At 39.0% G+C, this 16,924-nt stretch overlaps 1 protein-coding gene across 1 annotated transcript in view; it reads left to right on the top strand.

Annotated features, from left to right (window-relative positions):
* Nucleotides 1–7,963, top strand: part of CSNK2A1 (casein kinase 2 alpha 1) — a 58,039-nt gene extending 50,076 nt beyond the window's left edge. The window contains exons 10-13 of the mRNA XM_072631682.1: nt 1,448–1,548; nt 2,566–2,714; nt 5,058–5,144; nt 6,457–7,963. Coding sequence (XP_072487783.1) covers nt 1,448–1,548; nt 2,566–2,714; nt 5,058–5,144; nt 6,457–6,572 — 453 coding nt within the window. The 3' untranslated portion in view covers nt 6,573–7,963. The remainder of the gene's footprint in view (nt 1–1,447; nt 1,549–2,565; nt 2,715–5,057; nt 5,145–6,456) is intronic.
* Nucleotides 7,964–16,924: the final 8,961 nt, after the last annotated feature.

The raw sequence follows: 16,924 nt of genomic DNA, 5'->3' as shown, positions 1-16,924 counted from the left end.
CTATGAGGAATATTTTTGAGCCTTGTTGTGTCTCTTCCTGTAGAAGAGGTGAGGTGACTGCTTTGATAGAACTAGGGAGAAAGGAGCTTCTGTTTTGCATTACATTGTATTACTAATAGAAATATATCTCACCGAATGTCATTAATTGGTCCTGTAAAAATACACAGTTGGGCAAAACAAAGATCATTGAAGTGTTCACAAGAAGCCTGTCTATGCCTGTGAAGTAAGCAGTAAGACAACAAACTGACCAGGAGGGGAGGAGGAAAGGGGGGAGGGGGATTAATGCCATGAGGATTCATTCAAACTCTAACCTAGACTGTTACTGACTAGTTGATTTCACTTGAGACAAACAGGTATGCCTGTAACATTTTATGTAATTTACCTAATTTGATCATCATGCCAATACCATGCTGTGGTATAGCTCAAGGTACAGAGATCATACAAATTTAGACCTAAAGTGGACACCTTAGAGATCATCTACCCCAGCCTCCTAATTTTATAGACAAGAAAACATAAGATCCAAAGAAGTAAAAATGACTTTTCCAAAGTCACATAAATAAGTTAGTAGCAGAACCAGGATTTGAATACAGCTCATGTCACTTTAAATTGAGTACTCTTACAGTCCTCATTTTACAGATAGACTTGCTCAGAGTCTCACAGCTAGTATAAGTACTGGATTGAGAATTAGGAAATTTGAGTTCTAATCCTGGTTTTGTCACTAACTGGCTATGTGATCTTGAATAATTTACATCATGGCCTCTGTAGACTCATTTTCTTACCTGTACAGTAAAGGTATGCATCTCACATCACAAATGTAGCTTATCTGACCCTTGAGATTTTCAGCAAAATATCTTAGAAATTAGCACATATGAAAGAGTATGTCAGTAGGACCTAACCACCTTGCCTTGTGGGAGTATTTGGGATCTCCTAGCTTTATAAAAGTAGTTTCTCTACTCATGAGTACTGCTGAGAGCCACCATCAGTGATAAAAATCTGGAGTCATAAAAAGATGTGTACTAACTGAATACACCCATACATGTCAAGAATAGTTCAGTCTTTTGAATGCTGATATTCTCACTCACTTGATCAGTAGTGTCCTATGGCATTGTTTACTCTTGAAAGGATCAGTTACTGATCATAGGATTTTTCCTTTTCTCTTTTGACCATTGGAGCTATTTTTCAAGTGTTCCTAAAAGTGAGAGAGAGAGAGAGAGACAGTGTGTGTGTGGAAGAGTTGGCACCATGTTTAGTCTGCCTAGCAAATACTGTGGCCAGCTGTTGTTTACAGGTCAACATGAAAGTCTGCCTTTTTCCACCACCTTCTTAAAAAATGTGGGTAGCTCCATTGGTTTTAGAAAGCTGATTTAATTGGTAATCCCCTTTCAGTTGATTAATCTTATCTTTATGCACATGCTTATGTTGTTTTGTTTCTTGTTATTTATCTTAGTTGGTAAGGATAGCAAAGGTGCTGGGGACAGAAGACTTATATGACTATATCGACAAGTACAACATTGAACTAGATCCACGTTTTAATGATATCCTGGGCAGGTAAGTCAGAAAAGGAAAGATGTTGGCTTGTCACAAGGAAGGTTGGCTTTTTTTCCTCAGAAGTGAAGCTTGACCATTACAGGCTAAGAAGGGAGAGTTAGGTTTTAGTTGCCAACATTGCTCCAGTGCTGCAGCATGTTGCATATAGGAAACCTATTTTTAAAAGTGTAGTTGGGGCTGAATGGCAGTTTTCCAACCCTCAAGTGACTAGTGTTGTTTGGAAAGGGAGCAGCAATGGAGTGGAAAGATCACTGGACTAGGAATAAAAAGGCCCTCAGTTCTAGGCATAGCACTATTACTTCCTCACTATTTGACCTTGAGCAAATAATTTTTATTGAGTTCCAGGTTCCTCCTCTTTAAAATAAGTGGGTTGGACTAATGTTCCGTGTTTGGTTTCATTTTCAGTGAATGAAATCCATATTAAAATCTCGATAAAATTCAGTCACATTCTCATCTTTACTTAACTTGCTTCTTCAAAATAGACAAATGTCCAGGAAGAAGGGAAAAAAAACTGCATGCTTTGAATCACAACTCTGTACTACCCTACATACAGGAAATTGGTTCCTCATCACTAGAGACTACATAGGTGTATCTTATAATCATTTACTAAAATGAAAGATACCTTCTTTTGAAGCTAGACACTCATTGGGTAAGAGATAAATAAGATGTTGCTAAAATTTAGTGTTGATATTAGAAGAGAGAAAACAACAAATTTCATGAGTCCTCTGTTTATGTAGTAGCATGTGACCCCCTGAAGTAACTGGATTATTGTTGATTCCAGAAATGTATGTCAGCTTCTCTTACCCCCAATAACATATACTTCATATTTTCTATTTATTTTGTTGCCACCAAATGGCAAGAATGGAGTAAAACTATCCTTGGAGTCCAGTAGCAACTGTTGCTGATTTTGATCGCTTTGTTTGCCACAGGCTCAGCTTCCAGCTCTCTGAGGACAACTGAAACCTCTCACCAACAGTTGTACTTGACTAATTGTTGTCTTCCTTCATTGCTCTGTAGGCACTCCCGTAAGCGATGGGAGCGTTTTGTTCACAGTGAAAACCAGCACCTGGTCAGTCCAGAAGCCCTTGATTTCTTGGACAAATTGCTTCGATACGATCACCAGTCACGACTCACCGCAAGAGAGGCCATGGAACACCCTTATTTCTGTGAGTAAAACCTCCTAAATTCTTCTCCCCCTTGATCCTGTGATTCCTGCCACCCTAACATCAAAGTCCTTATGGTTAATACTTGTATTTGGCAGTCTGATCACTGGTTAGGAGAGTTCAGAACAAACTAGTAGCCTTATATTTATTATTCCTGTCATGAAACTATAATAATAAAAGTGGTTTGGTACAGTATAAATAAAGATCGTTGAACCAGGAGTCAAGATTCACTAAGCTTTCTAGTACTGGCTCCACCAGTCATGAACCTTATGATCTTTTGCAAGTCATTTGTGCTCTCCTGGACGTCCTTTTCCTCTCTAGAATCATTGTTAGATGAGGAGAACTAGATGATAAATAAGAAGCCTTCCAGTTCTAAATTTTTATGGGTCTGTGAGAAGTAGGATATATCAAAAATGTTAAAGTACAAATCACGTTAAATTGTATTTTTTAACTGTGCCATAATTTGTATGTGAAGAAGATCATGAGTGAAACAATCCTTGGAGTGAGAGTCAAAAGACCTGGCTCTGCAATTACCTTACCATGTGGCCTTGGGCAACAGTAATGCTAGTAGCTGACACTTATGTGGCATTTTTAAGGTTTCCAAAAGTGCTTTACAATCTTTCTCTGGATCGCAGTTTTCCCCTCTAAAATGAAGGGGTTATATCAGATAATTTCTGAGATTCCTTCTACGTATGCCATTCTTTATTCCTAAGAGTTAGTTCTTCCAGCTCTTAATATTCTATAACATCCAGAAATCTAAGTTGTCATGTTCTACAAGTTATAGCTTCTTTGGAATTATTGTTCCAAGAGTAGTCTAGTAATGTCTCTGCTGAAATACACATTTCTAACTTAAAATCCTTTTTTCTTTGTTTCATTTCTTGCAAAGATACTATTCTCAAACAGGCATCAAATATGTAACCTTGGCCTTAGTTGAGCCATACCCCTAGATACCTGCATTTTTAGATTACAGTAGAACTAACCTAATCTCTGTTAAGTTCATGTAAGATATTTAGTAGCTGTCAAATAGTATAGTATTAGGTGCTATGAAGTACTGTTCTAGCCAAAAGAAATAATGTTTGCTTCATTGAGGCCTATAAAGACCTACTTGATCATAAATTTATCTTACCTTGTGGTTTAATAATACAGTTTAGTTTTACAGTGAAGGAAGACTATTTCCTTTTATTTTCCTTGTCTCTGATTCAGGGTGTCTCCTTATGTAATCATACAAGTAAGTTACTTGAAAAGTAGAACCTTGAAAGCAATAGCTAGTATTTATTATCATTTAAGGTTTACAGAGCACTTTATATCTCATTCAGTCCTCACAACAACACTGTGAGGCTGCTGCTGTTATCCCCATTTTTCAGGTAAGGAAACTGACTTAAATGACTTTTCCAGGGTCACACAGCTAGTAAGTTCCTAAAGCAGAATTTGAACTTGGTTCTTAACTCTAAGACCTAGGTTACACCAAGCTGGCATATATAAATATGTTCATATACAATATATCAAATGATCACAAGAATGTTAATAATAGTTAAAATTTATATAGCTCTAAGGTTTGCAGCATGCTTTACAGCCATTCTCATTTTTTCCTCACATTTGATCCTGTGAAGTAGGTGCTGTTACTGTCTTCTTGTTATATTTGAGGAAACTAAGTCAGGTAGCAGTTATATGGCTTGCCCAGCTGTCTGAGGCAGGACTCAGATTGGAATCTTCCAGACTCCCAAGTACAATGCTCTGTCCCATTCTACTCCATATATACCCCATGTAAACAGAAAGAACAACAGTATCAACAAAATGAATCTAAACACTATACCTTGACTAAACTTGGCTCTTAAGAAGAATTGGGAAAATGCCTTTCTTTTCCTTTTTGCAGAGGTTGGGGACTCTGAATGTGAATTGGTTATTGTATAAACTCTTAGCCACAACTGATTTGTTTGATTGGCTGAACTGCTTTTTTTTCTCCTTAAAATCTTTGTTAAAAGATAGGAGAGGTAAGAGGAGAGATATATTTAGATATGAGGATGATGTGAAAACAAAACATCAAGATTTTTTTTTAAGGGATTACTCACTTTTTTGTCATAAAATCTTAAATAATCTCACATATCATTGTCCAAATTAGAACATCCCTGATAAGTGATCAGTCTCTACTTGAACACCTCCAGCAAGAGGGAAATGTGTATCTATTTTGGGATAGTCTTGATTGTTAAGCTTGTATTGAATCAGAATTTGCCTTCTCATAGCTTTCAGCAACAAGATATGGTTCTTCCTTTCTGGAACTATGAAGAACCAGTTTGATACTTCATACTTAAAATCATCAGACTCTTAAACACATTTTCTCCTTCATAGACCCAATTGTGAAGGACCAGGCTCGGATGGGCACATCCAACATGCCAAGCGGCAGCACTCCTGTCAGCACCGCCAACATGATGTCAGGTCAGTTCTTCTGGTATTTATCTTAGAGAAGAGAGTGGTGGATTTTTGTATCCTTCCCCTTCTGGATGCTGTTATTAACATTAACAAATTATTCCTGCAAATCATCTTTGGAAAGGAGTAATTAATTACCAAAGACAAGCTCACTCATAAAGGGTAGAGAAAATTATATAACTTTCAGAAATGGAAATAGAAAATTTATCAGGGAAAGGGGAAGAGGCCTGGTAGTATCTTTATTCCACTGGATATTGTTTACTGCGTTTGGGCTCCATAATTCCTAGTAGGGAGCAAACATTGACAATGAGCCTGACGATGAAACACTATCTTAATTGCTCAATGTTGCCAACTCCTTAGCTGAATTGGTGGAAGAACCTTTATAAACGGTAGTACAAGATTATTCAAAGAAAGCCATAGCCACTGATCTTAGGAATGTTACTGTGTATTAATACATATGCTTGGATTGGATGAGGGATGGCCACCCAATCTATTCAGGAAAGGGGGAAATCTAGCAAGATCTCAATCCCACCTGGAATTTATTATCTGTCTTATTTACTTTGTTGACTGGTCTTGCTTCCTCATCTGTTGTAAGGGCAAAACAACAGACTTGCTTAGAGCCAAGAGCAAATACTAGTAAATCAGGAGTAGAAACTGTCTTGCTCTGTCTTGTTGATATTAGTCATTAGCATGAGAGTGATTCTTCGCAAGGTTTTATATATTCACTTTCTCTTAAATGCTTATAAAAGCCTTTGAGAGGTCATTTATTGCTTTGTGTCCCATTAAGAGAAGTTAGAGGAATGGTTCCAAGCAAGAGATGATGTTGTGTCATGACCCCCCTTCCCCCCTCAAAACCCCCCCAAAAAAAGGTTATGTTCCTGGGTCAGGTAGAGTAGAGGAAGTGAGGATACACGCATCTTCTGGCAGGGCTAGAGCCAGACTCCAGATTATATTTGAATCTGGTACAACGTGGCATTCTATATGAACCTCTTTATTCAAAGAGACTGTGTGGTCAAACACCAAAGAGAAAAAGAAATCAATAAAGCCCATATTTAGAAATTATTTGATTGGGAAAGCCTTATAATTACAGATATACTGATTAGAGGTGAGGGGATGTCAAACAGAATCAGATAACCAAATTCCACTTTAAGAGTTTCCAAAACATGGTCACTTGAAGCAGTTTTCATTGGCATTTAATAATACCAACCCAGTCTCCTCCATGAGTGTCTCAAACTTTGGAAGAAAGGTTCCATGCCCAGCCAGTGATAGAAGCATCCATCTGGTCACAATTGCTTACTTATTCTCTATTATTTGGTTTCAGGGATTACTTCAGTGCCAACCCCTTCACCACTTGGACCTCTTGCAGGCTCGCCAGTGATTGCTGCTGCCAACCCCCTGGGGATGCCAGTTCCAGCTACCGCAGGCGCTCAGCAGTAATGATGGCCTCTGTCTCCTGATGCCTGAGCAGAGCCGGGTGGGGGAGGGGGTTCCACTCTCCATCTCTCCCTTTGATGCACTTGTGCCTGGCAGGGGAGGGGATGGAACACTTCAGAGGCGCCGTGTCTGAACAGTTGCTTGTGGATTTATAGTAGTTCAGTCATTATAAAAAATTATTATAGGCTGATTTTTTTCTTTTTTTCTTTTTTTTTTACTCGAACTTTTCGTAACTCAGGGGATTCCCTGACAAATTACCTGCAGATGGAATATTTCACGGACGATTCCCCCCCACCCCAATCCCAACTCTTCATCTCAAGAACAATGATGAACCAACCCTTTTCCTGGCTGTTGCATTTAACTGGAAATCTCTTCCAGTTTCCACCATTACTCCTCCACCAATCCACACCTTGGGAGGTCTGTTGTCTTTGTGCTCTTCTCCAGAGATTACCAAAATACAGCTTTTCCAGGGAAGCAGAAAGGAAGGGGAAAGGAGGAAGCGGGCCCAATTCTTCACAGTAATATACTGGTTACTTTAACACTCAACTCCAGAGGAGCTGGAATCCAGTAGGGTACACTGACCCAACCAGTGGAACACAGTCACATAGATGTTGAAAGTTTACCCAAAGTGCACACAGGTCCTAAAAACCTCCACTCAATATGAATCATGTCTTACTGACCTAACCCTAAATTTAGCACACTTGCATGTAATTTTAGTTTGAAAGTTTAGTTTGAAAATTAAACACTTGCCCTCCCTTCTTCCCCCCTGCGTCCCACCCCTGCCTCCCCAGTCTTCTTCCTTTATTCCCCTTCCAGTCAAGGTTCCCTAATAGAGTTGACTGTACCTATAAGTAAGATCTTTTTTTCACATAGCAGATGAGGGTGGGGGAGACAAGGAGAAACCTTCCCAGATTTTTTTACTTGCAATTTTGCATTAAATTTGTTACTGGGTATAACCTCTTGCCTTTTTTAAAAAAATAACAACAACAAAAAACCCAAAACGTTGTTTATACCAATTTCATGCTAGTGGCTATTAAAGAGCTAGAGCTGATGGGACATCAGACCACACCAAGTAACATTTTGAGGCTTCTTTTCCCCCCCATTTGCCCCTTTCCCTCATGTGCCATCCAGTGAGAACACCTGTGACCTCAGTCTCATAAATGTATACTGAGGGGCAGGAGCAAAGCAGAGTCTCTCTAAATGAAAGTGAAGCAGTAGATCCGTAGTTGTGGAACAATATTAACCACTGACAACAACAAAGCATCCTTGTTTCAACCCTGCTCCACATTCCTTGCTGTGTGTATATATATATATATACTACTCTGTCCTTCCTATGTGAAAGATCCAGTGTTGGAATTCTTTGGTGTAAATAAACGTTTGGTTTTATTTATCAAGGTTAGATTTAAGTCCCTGTGTAAAGGTCTTGCTGGATGGGTGTGTCACTTTACACTGAAGGGGCCTGCAGCCAGCCCTTTATGGATTGGGGGAAGCAACCTCTTCCATTCTCTCACCCACTTTGAATGATTTATCATACTGGGCAGTGCAGAGAAGCCTTCTAGAAACATCAAGCCAAAATGTTGGGGAATAAGGATCCTTTGCCATAAAACTCCTTTTGTGTCTCAGCCATGCCAGGATTTGGGGTGGGAAAAGGGTGCATGGTGTGTGTGTGTGTGTGTGAGTGTGTGTGAGTGTGTGTGTATATGTGTGTGTACACTCCACTGTAACCTAGCCACTGAACTTTATTAGGTGCACCATCGGAGAAGCCTAGTTTTTTAAGCACAATGACAAAGCATCAGCTCTGGATTTTCTCCCCTTAACCCGTTGCAGTAGCTGCTTTTTTCAGGGTCAGGAATTCTTTGCCAATCCCTCCTCAAGCCCTAAAGTCTGTTTTCCCTGACCTTCACTGGTTCCACAAGCCTCTCACTTGAGTGTCGTGTATGAGCAGTTACTTGGGTTGTTCTATTTAATAAACTTGTCTAACTTTATAACCCATTTTTGCTTCAGTGAATGTACTGAAGCATAATAGTGGTAGTAAGTAGTGAATACTGGAACTTGGAGGAGCAATAGGGTTTAAAAGGAGAAAATCGTGGCCTCCTTTTTATCTCACTATATGAAGCCAAGGGAGAGCTGAAGGGGAGAAATTCTTAATGCACATCAGTGTACCTTTATTCCCCGTGACCACTTGAAATAAATATTTATTATACTTTAGGCCCTAAAATGATGTGAAAGCTACCATGTTGACTTTGTGCAGGAACAGGCGGCACCAACCATTGTGCCAGGGATGCAACTTGTGATTAGGTTTTGCACTGAATTGTGATTTAAACAGGACTTTCTAAGGAACTCTTCTCTTTTTCAAAAGGGGAGAGAGAGTTGTCAATATTCATTTCCTCCTAGTTCAGAAAATGTGGTTGTAGCTGAGGTTGATGAGGGCAGCTACAAACAGCTGGAGGTTCTAACACCCATCAGCCTTACAAGGAATTGAAACAAGCCTGGAAGGAATACCACCCATGGGCTTTTTTTTTTTTTTTTTTTTACAAAAATAAATAAGCAAAAAAAAACGCTACTTTAGAGCCACTGCACATGCATGAATCTGGAAAGAGGAAAGAGTTTAACACAAGAGGCTGGGGTGGGTGGGTGGGCAGGTGGGCAAGGGTTTGCAGAGTAACAACTTCTGTGTTGTAAATTACCTCATCTGTACACCTTGTATTGGAGCACATTTCTCAGCACTCCCTGCGTCTCTGCATTGCATTCGATAGCAGGAAATTGGATGCCAATATGTGAAGTTCCGTTGGCAATTACTTCTAAAGGTTTTTTAAAAGCATATTTTTTTAACCTTGTTTGAAGTGCGCTCCCTCACCCCCTTTTTTAGTTAAGTCAGAAAAAAAAATTCTTGGTTGTAATTGTATTGTAATTGAACTAACTAAAAACCTAACTGTGCTGGGAAGAAGTTGTGCCATGGAGGTCTTTAATTTTTTTTTTTTTAATAAAAACATTTAAACAAATAAAATGTCCCCGAAGCCTGAGTAAATAAATACACTTTTCTCTCTTCGACTTCGCATGCAGAGAAAGTGCACTGGATTTGAGAGGTAGTGTTTTGGGTAACCATACCAGATTGAGAATGCAGAGAACTTGGGTTCTATTCCCAACTCTGCTACTGAGACCTTGGGCTAGCATCATTTTTCCTTTCCAGGCCTCAATTTTTTCTAACAAAACCACAGAACGAAAGATTCTTTAAGGCTCCTTCCAACTGACATTCTGTGTTTAATTGTTCCTTATGACTGACAATCTTAATTCTAGTAAATTTTGTCCAGTAGTGAAGGAAAGGAATTAAATTGATATTGATGGAACCTGGAATGAGAGCAGTGAGGCTCTGGCATACTGGTTTCCCTATCCTTTTTACTTTATCTTTGAACTCCTCCCTGGAATTCACACATGCTGTTGGGTCAGTGGTTAAATGGGAAATGTTTAAAGAGATTGTTAACCTAAAAAAACTTAAGGATATGATTTAGATCCCCAGCTGTATTTGAGTTAAGCTTTCAAGGCTTTGAATACTCCTTTTGCATACTTACTAATCCTAAAAATATTGTATTTGCTTTTTGTGAGTGAATCCGTTAGAATTTTATCATTAAGCTATGTGGATGACAGGTGCTCAAAAATAAAATCAGAATTTATCCAGCCCCTGTTATTTTGGAAAAAAGTACTAGATGGCTCATGTCCTGACTGTACCTTATTGTGTGACATGGGAAAGGTCACTTTGCCTGTGGATTATGAGCCTCTAAAAAATGAGAAGTGGAGTAGATACATAAGGAGGTTTCTACCTCTGACATTTTTTGGATTCCATTAATAAAATTGGGCCCTCACTTTTAGAATGCAGTGCTGGAAATTACACCTGTTGAAATATAGTTGGTATTATTGATGGAAAGTCACTTTTGGTTAAATGCATTTTATTTCATATTAAGTGACAAGAGGGGAAAAGTGGTCAATGTTTGCAAACCACTTTGAGAAGCTTTATTTTTTTCCAGGTACTTACATATACATTTATTTGATCATGGTCATTCAATTAATTAAGCATTTCTTAAGCACCAGTTGTGCGTAAAACACTGCCAAGCTTTGGAGGAAAGTAAAAGTGGTCCCTGCCTTCATGTGGAACTGTATGGAGGATTACGCTAACAACAGATCCATATTTCGAAATCATTAGAGTGGAACTATTTAGTGTCTTATGAAGCCTGAAGGGAAAGATTTTTTCAACAGCGAGGAGTGAAGGTCTCCTTTAAAAAATATATAGGAATTCAGCAGGTGTATAACAACATTAAATAGGCTTGAGGAACCATGAGGGGAGGCAAGAAGAAGGCTAAAAGAATATTCCAGAGTGGCAGGAATGTAGAGGTCATTGAGGGGAATAATATGAGAAGAAATTTTCAGAAATGAATGGTGTGAGATCTTGATGATCTTGGTCCTATCTAAATTGGAGGATTGCACTGATACTTTAGTTTCTTCAAAAGTCTTTGTGAGCTCTCTTAAAAGCCTATCTTTGAATGCCCTTCCACATCTAGCTTAACAGTGTAGTTACCATTAACATCCCTCCTAATTCTGATCTGGATTGAATTGCCCCAGCTCTGCCAGATATAGGGTCTTGTATTTCCGCAACTAGAAGCACAAAGCTTGGTATTAAATATGTTTTAATTCAACAAACATGAGGGGCCTTCTGTATGCACGGCACTGTGCTAGGTACTGGGGATATGAAAGCACCAATGAAAATCCCTGCTATTGAGATTACATTTTATCTGGGGAAAAACATGTACACAAATAACAAAACTGAGGAGATGGTATTAACTGAAGAGGATCTGGGAAGACTTGTAGGAATAGAAGGATCCTAAGAAGGGGAGGTGAACCAGTGCATTACAAGCACGGGGTAGGCTGGAGGTGTCAAGTTATCAAGTTTAGGAAAGAACTAGTAATCCAGTCTGTCTGGAACAGAATTCTTGAAGGGGAGGTGGAAAGGTGGAGGGATCCAGGTTGTCACGTTACGGAGTTTGTATTATGTCTTACCGGCAAGAAGCCACTGACTTTTTTAAAGCAGGGACATGATGTGGTCAGAATTGTGCTTTGGGAAGATTGTTTTGGCAGTAGTGTAGAGGATGGATGGTAGGGAATATTTTAGATCTCAGCCAAGTCCCTTTCTGAACCTGTTCCTGACGAAATCCTTAACAGGGTCGTATTAAGGATCAAATACACCAGAGTCACAGCAGGTTACTGTTGTTATTTCTGTTAAAGAAGCCAGAGCTGCTCCTGAGTTTCAGTTTTGGCTGCCTGCTACACTACAGTCTCCACTCCCTGGCATTGCCTGTATATAAACTATAATCTAAACAATTTAATTTATTTTCCTTTGTTCTTCCCTTTGAATAAATGTACATCAGATGTATTCTCTAAAGTTTATTATGCAGAGTCCCATAGTTAAACCCTTGTTTCTTTTTTTAATTAAAAGTTGGCTTTTAAATGCAGATCTAGTGTTGTGTTAACATGGAATATTTATCCGCATCTTACAGATGAAGAAAACTGGGTTCCTAGGAAGGTAGATTGGTATAGTGGGGTCTATGAAAATTGACAGAATAAATATAGAAAATTATAAATATGCCAAAAGTCTTGATTATCATTATTCTAAAATGGTATAATGGCCATGATTTGTGGTTGATCTGGGCATTTTTTGTTTTTAATCTTACTCTCAATCAGCACCTAACAAAACTTTACATATATAATAAGCATTTGGCAAATGCTTGTTAAATTATATTAAAATCGAATTTCATATCAGTTGTGGTTAGAATTATAATCAACTCCCTGAAAAATTTAGTGATACTGCAACTGGTGGAAAGAGCCTTGGACTGAACATCTGGAGACCTGGGTCATTTTAGTCCCAGCTCTGGCATAAGCTTTCCGTAAACATTAGGCAGGTCCTCGCTCTTTCTGATCACATTTTTCCATGAGGGGGTCAGATAAGATGTTCTCTAAGGGCCTTCCCAGGTCAAAATTTCTACATCATGCACTCCCAGCTTTGTTTTATGTTATCTAAACTCTTCCAGTTATAACATGCTACAGTATAACTCTAGCTATATTTTCCCCAACCTTACACTTGTACAACTGCTCCCTTTTTTTGTCCAGTAATTATAATGGGTAGCCTTTAAAACGAGGGTCTCAGCACGAGTCATTCTAACAATAAATTTGCCCAAGCTATTTATAAATTTCAGTTAGGTTTTTTCCAATCAAACTTAAAAGAACTCCCAAATACTTTTTATCATGATTCTAGGTACTAAAGGCTACTTCCCCAAGTTGAACAAATACATGTTTTACAAAATAGTCTTGGATCCAACCCTACAGAACTCAATGTATCCTCACTTCTATATTTCAATATTTTATAGTTGAGTCCCATAAGGGCAGCTAGTTGGCAAAGTGGATAGAGCATTGGGCCCAGAGTCAGGAGGACTCATCTGAGTTCAAATTTGGCCTCAAATACTTATTAGCTGTGTGATTCTGCCTCAGTTTCCTCATCTGTAAAATGAGCTGGAGAAGGAAATAGCAAACCTCTCCAGTATCTTTGCCAAGAAAATCCCAAGGAGTCATGAAGACTCTGACATGACTAAAAAACAACTAGAGAACAATGAAATGTTCTGTGAGGCAGGTAGCTCCGTGAGTAGAGCATTGAGCCTGGAGTTAGGAAGACTGAAATTCAAATCCAGCCTCAGATACTTATTCACTGAGTGACCCTTCATCTCTGTTTGCCTTAATCTACTGGAGAAGGAAATAACAAACCCCACTCTAGTATCTTTGCCAAGAAAACCTCACAAGAGGTCACAAAGTGTTGGACATAATTGAATGTTTGGTTCCTGGGTTTCCTGCCTAACCAACTTAGCTCCCTTTAAATTTCAATTTGGTTATTTAAAATATTTGCCCAAATCTGTCTGATCACTATTGGATCAACCAACTGGGAGTTATTTCCTATTAGTGGAAATTAGTGGAGTATTAGTGGAATTAGTGGAAATACTGATAATAACTGAAATTGCTTATAAAACACATATCATGCTTTCAGGTTTGCAAAAAAAAAGTTTTTTCCCTACAGCAACCCTATGAATTAGTAGCACAAGTATCATTGTCATCCCCATTTTACAGATGAGGAAACTGAGGTTGAGAGATTAAAGTTATTTGCCCGGGGTTACCTACCTTGTAAGTATCAGAACCAAAATTCAGTCAGGTCTCTCCTGGCTCCAGGTCTTACCAATACCCATACTGTCTTTCCAGTGTGACCTCATAATAAATACTATCTTACATTTGTATGGGGCATTACAATTTATTAATAACTTCACAAATGTTAACTTGTCTGATGTTCTCAAAAGTCCTGAGAGGTCAGACAGGTGTTCATCTTACAAATAGGTGGAGGCCCAAAGAGGGGAAAGAAGCCAGCACCTTGTAAATGGTAGAGCTGGGACCAGAATGAAGACTGGAAGGGACTCTAGAGATTATATGATCATAAGAGATTGAATGTACTGAGAAATAGACTAACAGGCAGACAGAGAGAAACCTGTGGTAGAGTTCTGGAAAGGACTTTGAAAGTTATCTAGATTTGTGGGTCCTCTTTTTTACAGAAGAGGATATTGAGACTAAAAAAGGTCAAAGGATTTGGCGAAGGTCCCTCCAACAGGTAAATAGTAGAGGAGCCCCGGTGTTCAGACTTGAAATTCATTGCTCTTTCCACTGGACTGCACAAGACGTCTTCCTTAGAGAGAACTAGTAGAAGAAAGAGATAACACTGATTTCATGGAGTGCTTTCCCAAGGGGATTTGGTATTTCTGAAATTGTTCCACTGTTGCATCACCTTCCTCTGACACAGTTTTTTATGACTCCTCTTTAAAAATAAGAGACTTGGTGTGCTGTTTTCTGATCTAGTCTTGCAAGTAATAATTGTATAAATATGTGGGGCTGTCATGAATAGTGTGGCAAAAGGGGATCAAACTTGGTTGTATTGAAACAATTCTTAAAACGGAAATGAGGTAAAAGGGAACAATCACTGATATGATAAACAGAAAACCTCAGTTTTCTCTATACAACTTTATAGCTTTGTGACCCTGGTTAATCCCACCCCTTCTCAGCCTCAGTTTCTCCATTTGTAAAATGGAGGTACCTTCACTAACTACCTCATTAGGGGTATGATGAGAACTAAATTCAATAATGACCTGTCCTTTATAGATCGCTATTCATATTATCACTTTAAGATTTGCATTATTAGAAATACAGAGACCAGTGTTCAAGTTCTGACTTTTGACACTAACTCATGGTGGGCCAGTCATTTAATGAGTCAGTGGTGGAATAGGGACTACAATTTGAAATCTATCTCCTAATCCAAGATATTTCCTAATCTCCCTTCTCTGAATATACTACAAAAGGGCCACTGGGGTTCATTAAATAAAACAGGGTTTTATTATACATTTTGATTTGACGCATTTTGCACTAGTTAGCCTTTTTTTATTGTAATCTTTGTATCTTTTCACAGAGCACCCCCACCTGGCAGATTTATAGCACCTTTCTGAAAGACTGACTGGCACTGGGGTATGCTGCTATGATGGAACCTGCACTTTCAAAGGAAAGTCTAGAAGGTCCAAAGGAAGTTTCCTGTCCACATGAATCAGAAGAGATTATTTTAAAACCAGGACTTAATCTTTTTGTTCACACTAAAGCACTTGACTCCCAGTATCAAAGAACATAAAAATAACATTAGCCTAACTCTAGAACATTATGTCAGAGTTGGAAGAGACTTAGAACAGTCTATCAGAGCTGGAACATAGAATGTTAAAAATCAGAAACGAAATATTAGAATGTAGAATCATCTGGTTTTGGGTTCCAAATCTAGTATTCTTTCCATTGGATTATGTTATCTCCCCTATCTCTCAACTCTTTCTGGAAATGGATTTTTATTATATCATCATTGTTTTCTGCTCTGGTCAAAACTAATCTGATGTCCAATGAGTCCAGCTCTGGGTGTCATAGTTTATGATATATTGATCTCCCTGAGATGCGGAGAATAGCAGTGAACATGGTGAGAAGGATGGGTTGACAGAAATGGGCATATTTTGTTTTGGAAAATTGCACATGTATAACCTATTTCAAATTGCATACTGTCTCAGAGAGAGAGAGGAGTAGAAGGGAGGAGAGAGAACTTGGAACTCAAAATTTAAAAACAAATGTTAAAAATTGTTTTTACATGTACTTGGTAAAAATAAAATATTAAAAAAAGAAATGGGAATGTTTAAGAACCTGCTTAGGAGGGGTTAAAACACGAAAAACTGTCATGTGAAAGGGAGATTAGTGTAGTTTGACACTAGATGACAAAATTAGAAGCAATGGGGTTGGATGCAGAGAGAAATTGTTTGAAATAAGGAGAAACTAACTGCCTCACCACAATGAGAACTGTATCACAGTAGAATGGAATGAACCTATAAGGAATGAAACTCCTCATCACTGTAGTTGTTCAAGTAGAGGAAGTTGTGTGAACTGTCAGGGAGGAATAGAAGGGATTCCTGTGTGTGGTGGGAAGTAGGATCAAGTGGCCTAAGCTCTAAGATTCTATCATTCGAAGCCTAATTCCTCCTCTCCAGCTCCAACCCTTGCTTTATTCTTAGTGACCTGGCCAGGGCTAGCAATAGTTGGCCAGAGCTTACCAACAGCTGGTCTACCCTGCGCTATGTGCACTTGCAAGGCTGGGGGTGGTGATGGTGGTGGTGGAGAGATGCTTTAATAAAGCTCTTTTGCATGTACAAGTTTCTATTGAACCAGAGAAGGATTCTGTCCAAACAGAAGGGAGTAGAAAATTCCTGGATGAAATTCCCCTACTTGGCTGTGCTACTGACATTACTGAGCATGCCTTATTCATTGCAAGGCTCAGAAACTGGGGAGACGCTGTGTGATCTTGAAAGAGCCACTCGGTGCCTTAGTACAATTGAAGGGATTGGATTAGCTGGATTAGCTCACATGATCATGATAGCTGTAGAACTGGAAGGATCCTCAGAAATAAAATTGAGGCTCCCAGAGGAAATCACTTTCCCAAAGTAACACAAGTTGAAACATTGTATCTCCCAACTCCGAGGTTCTGGGTCAATTTCCAAAGGAGGAGATTCCCGGGTGAATGTACCAACACTCGCTGTGACTGAGGAGACCTGGATTCTAGTTCTCACTCTGCCTGCTAACATAACCTCGCCTAAATTTCTGCCCTTCTCTGGACCTATTTCCTCATTTCCCCCCACCCCGCTGTAAAGGGAGGAGGAGGATGGGTTAGATAAATTTTCAAATGGACTAAGAACAGACCTAAAGAG

The sequence above is a fragment of the Notamacropus eugenii genome, chromosome 1 (genome assembly GCF_028372415.1).
Source record: "Notamacropus eugenii isolate mMacEug1 chromosome 1, mMacEug1.pri_v2, whole genome shotgun sequence".
In the NCBI taxonomy this organism is placed as follows: domain Eukaryota; kingdom Metazoa; phylum Chordata; class Mammalia; order Diprotodontia; family Macropodidae; genus Notamacropus; species Notamacropus eugenii.
The sequence above is the reverse complement of the archived record's forward strand: the minus strand, read 5'-3'. Positions and strand labels throughout refer to the sequence as shown.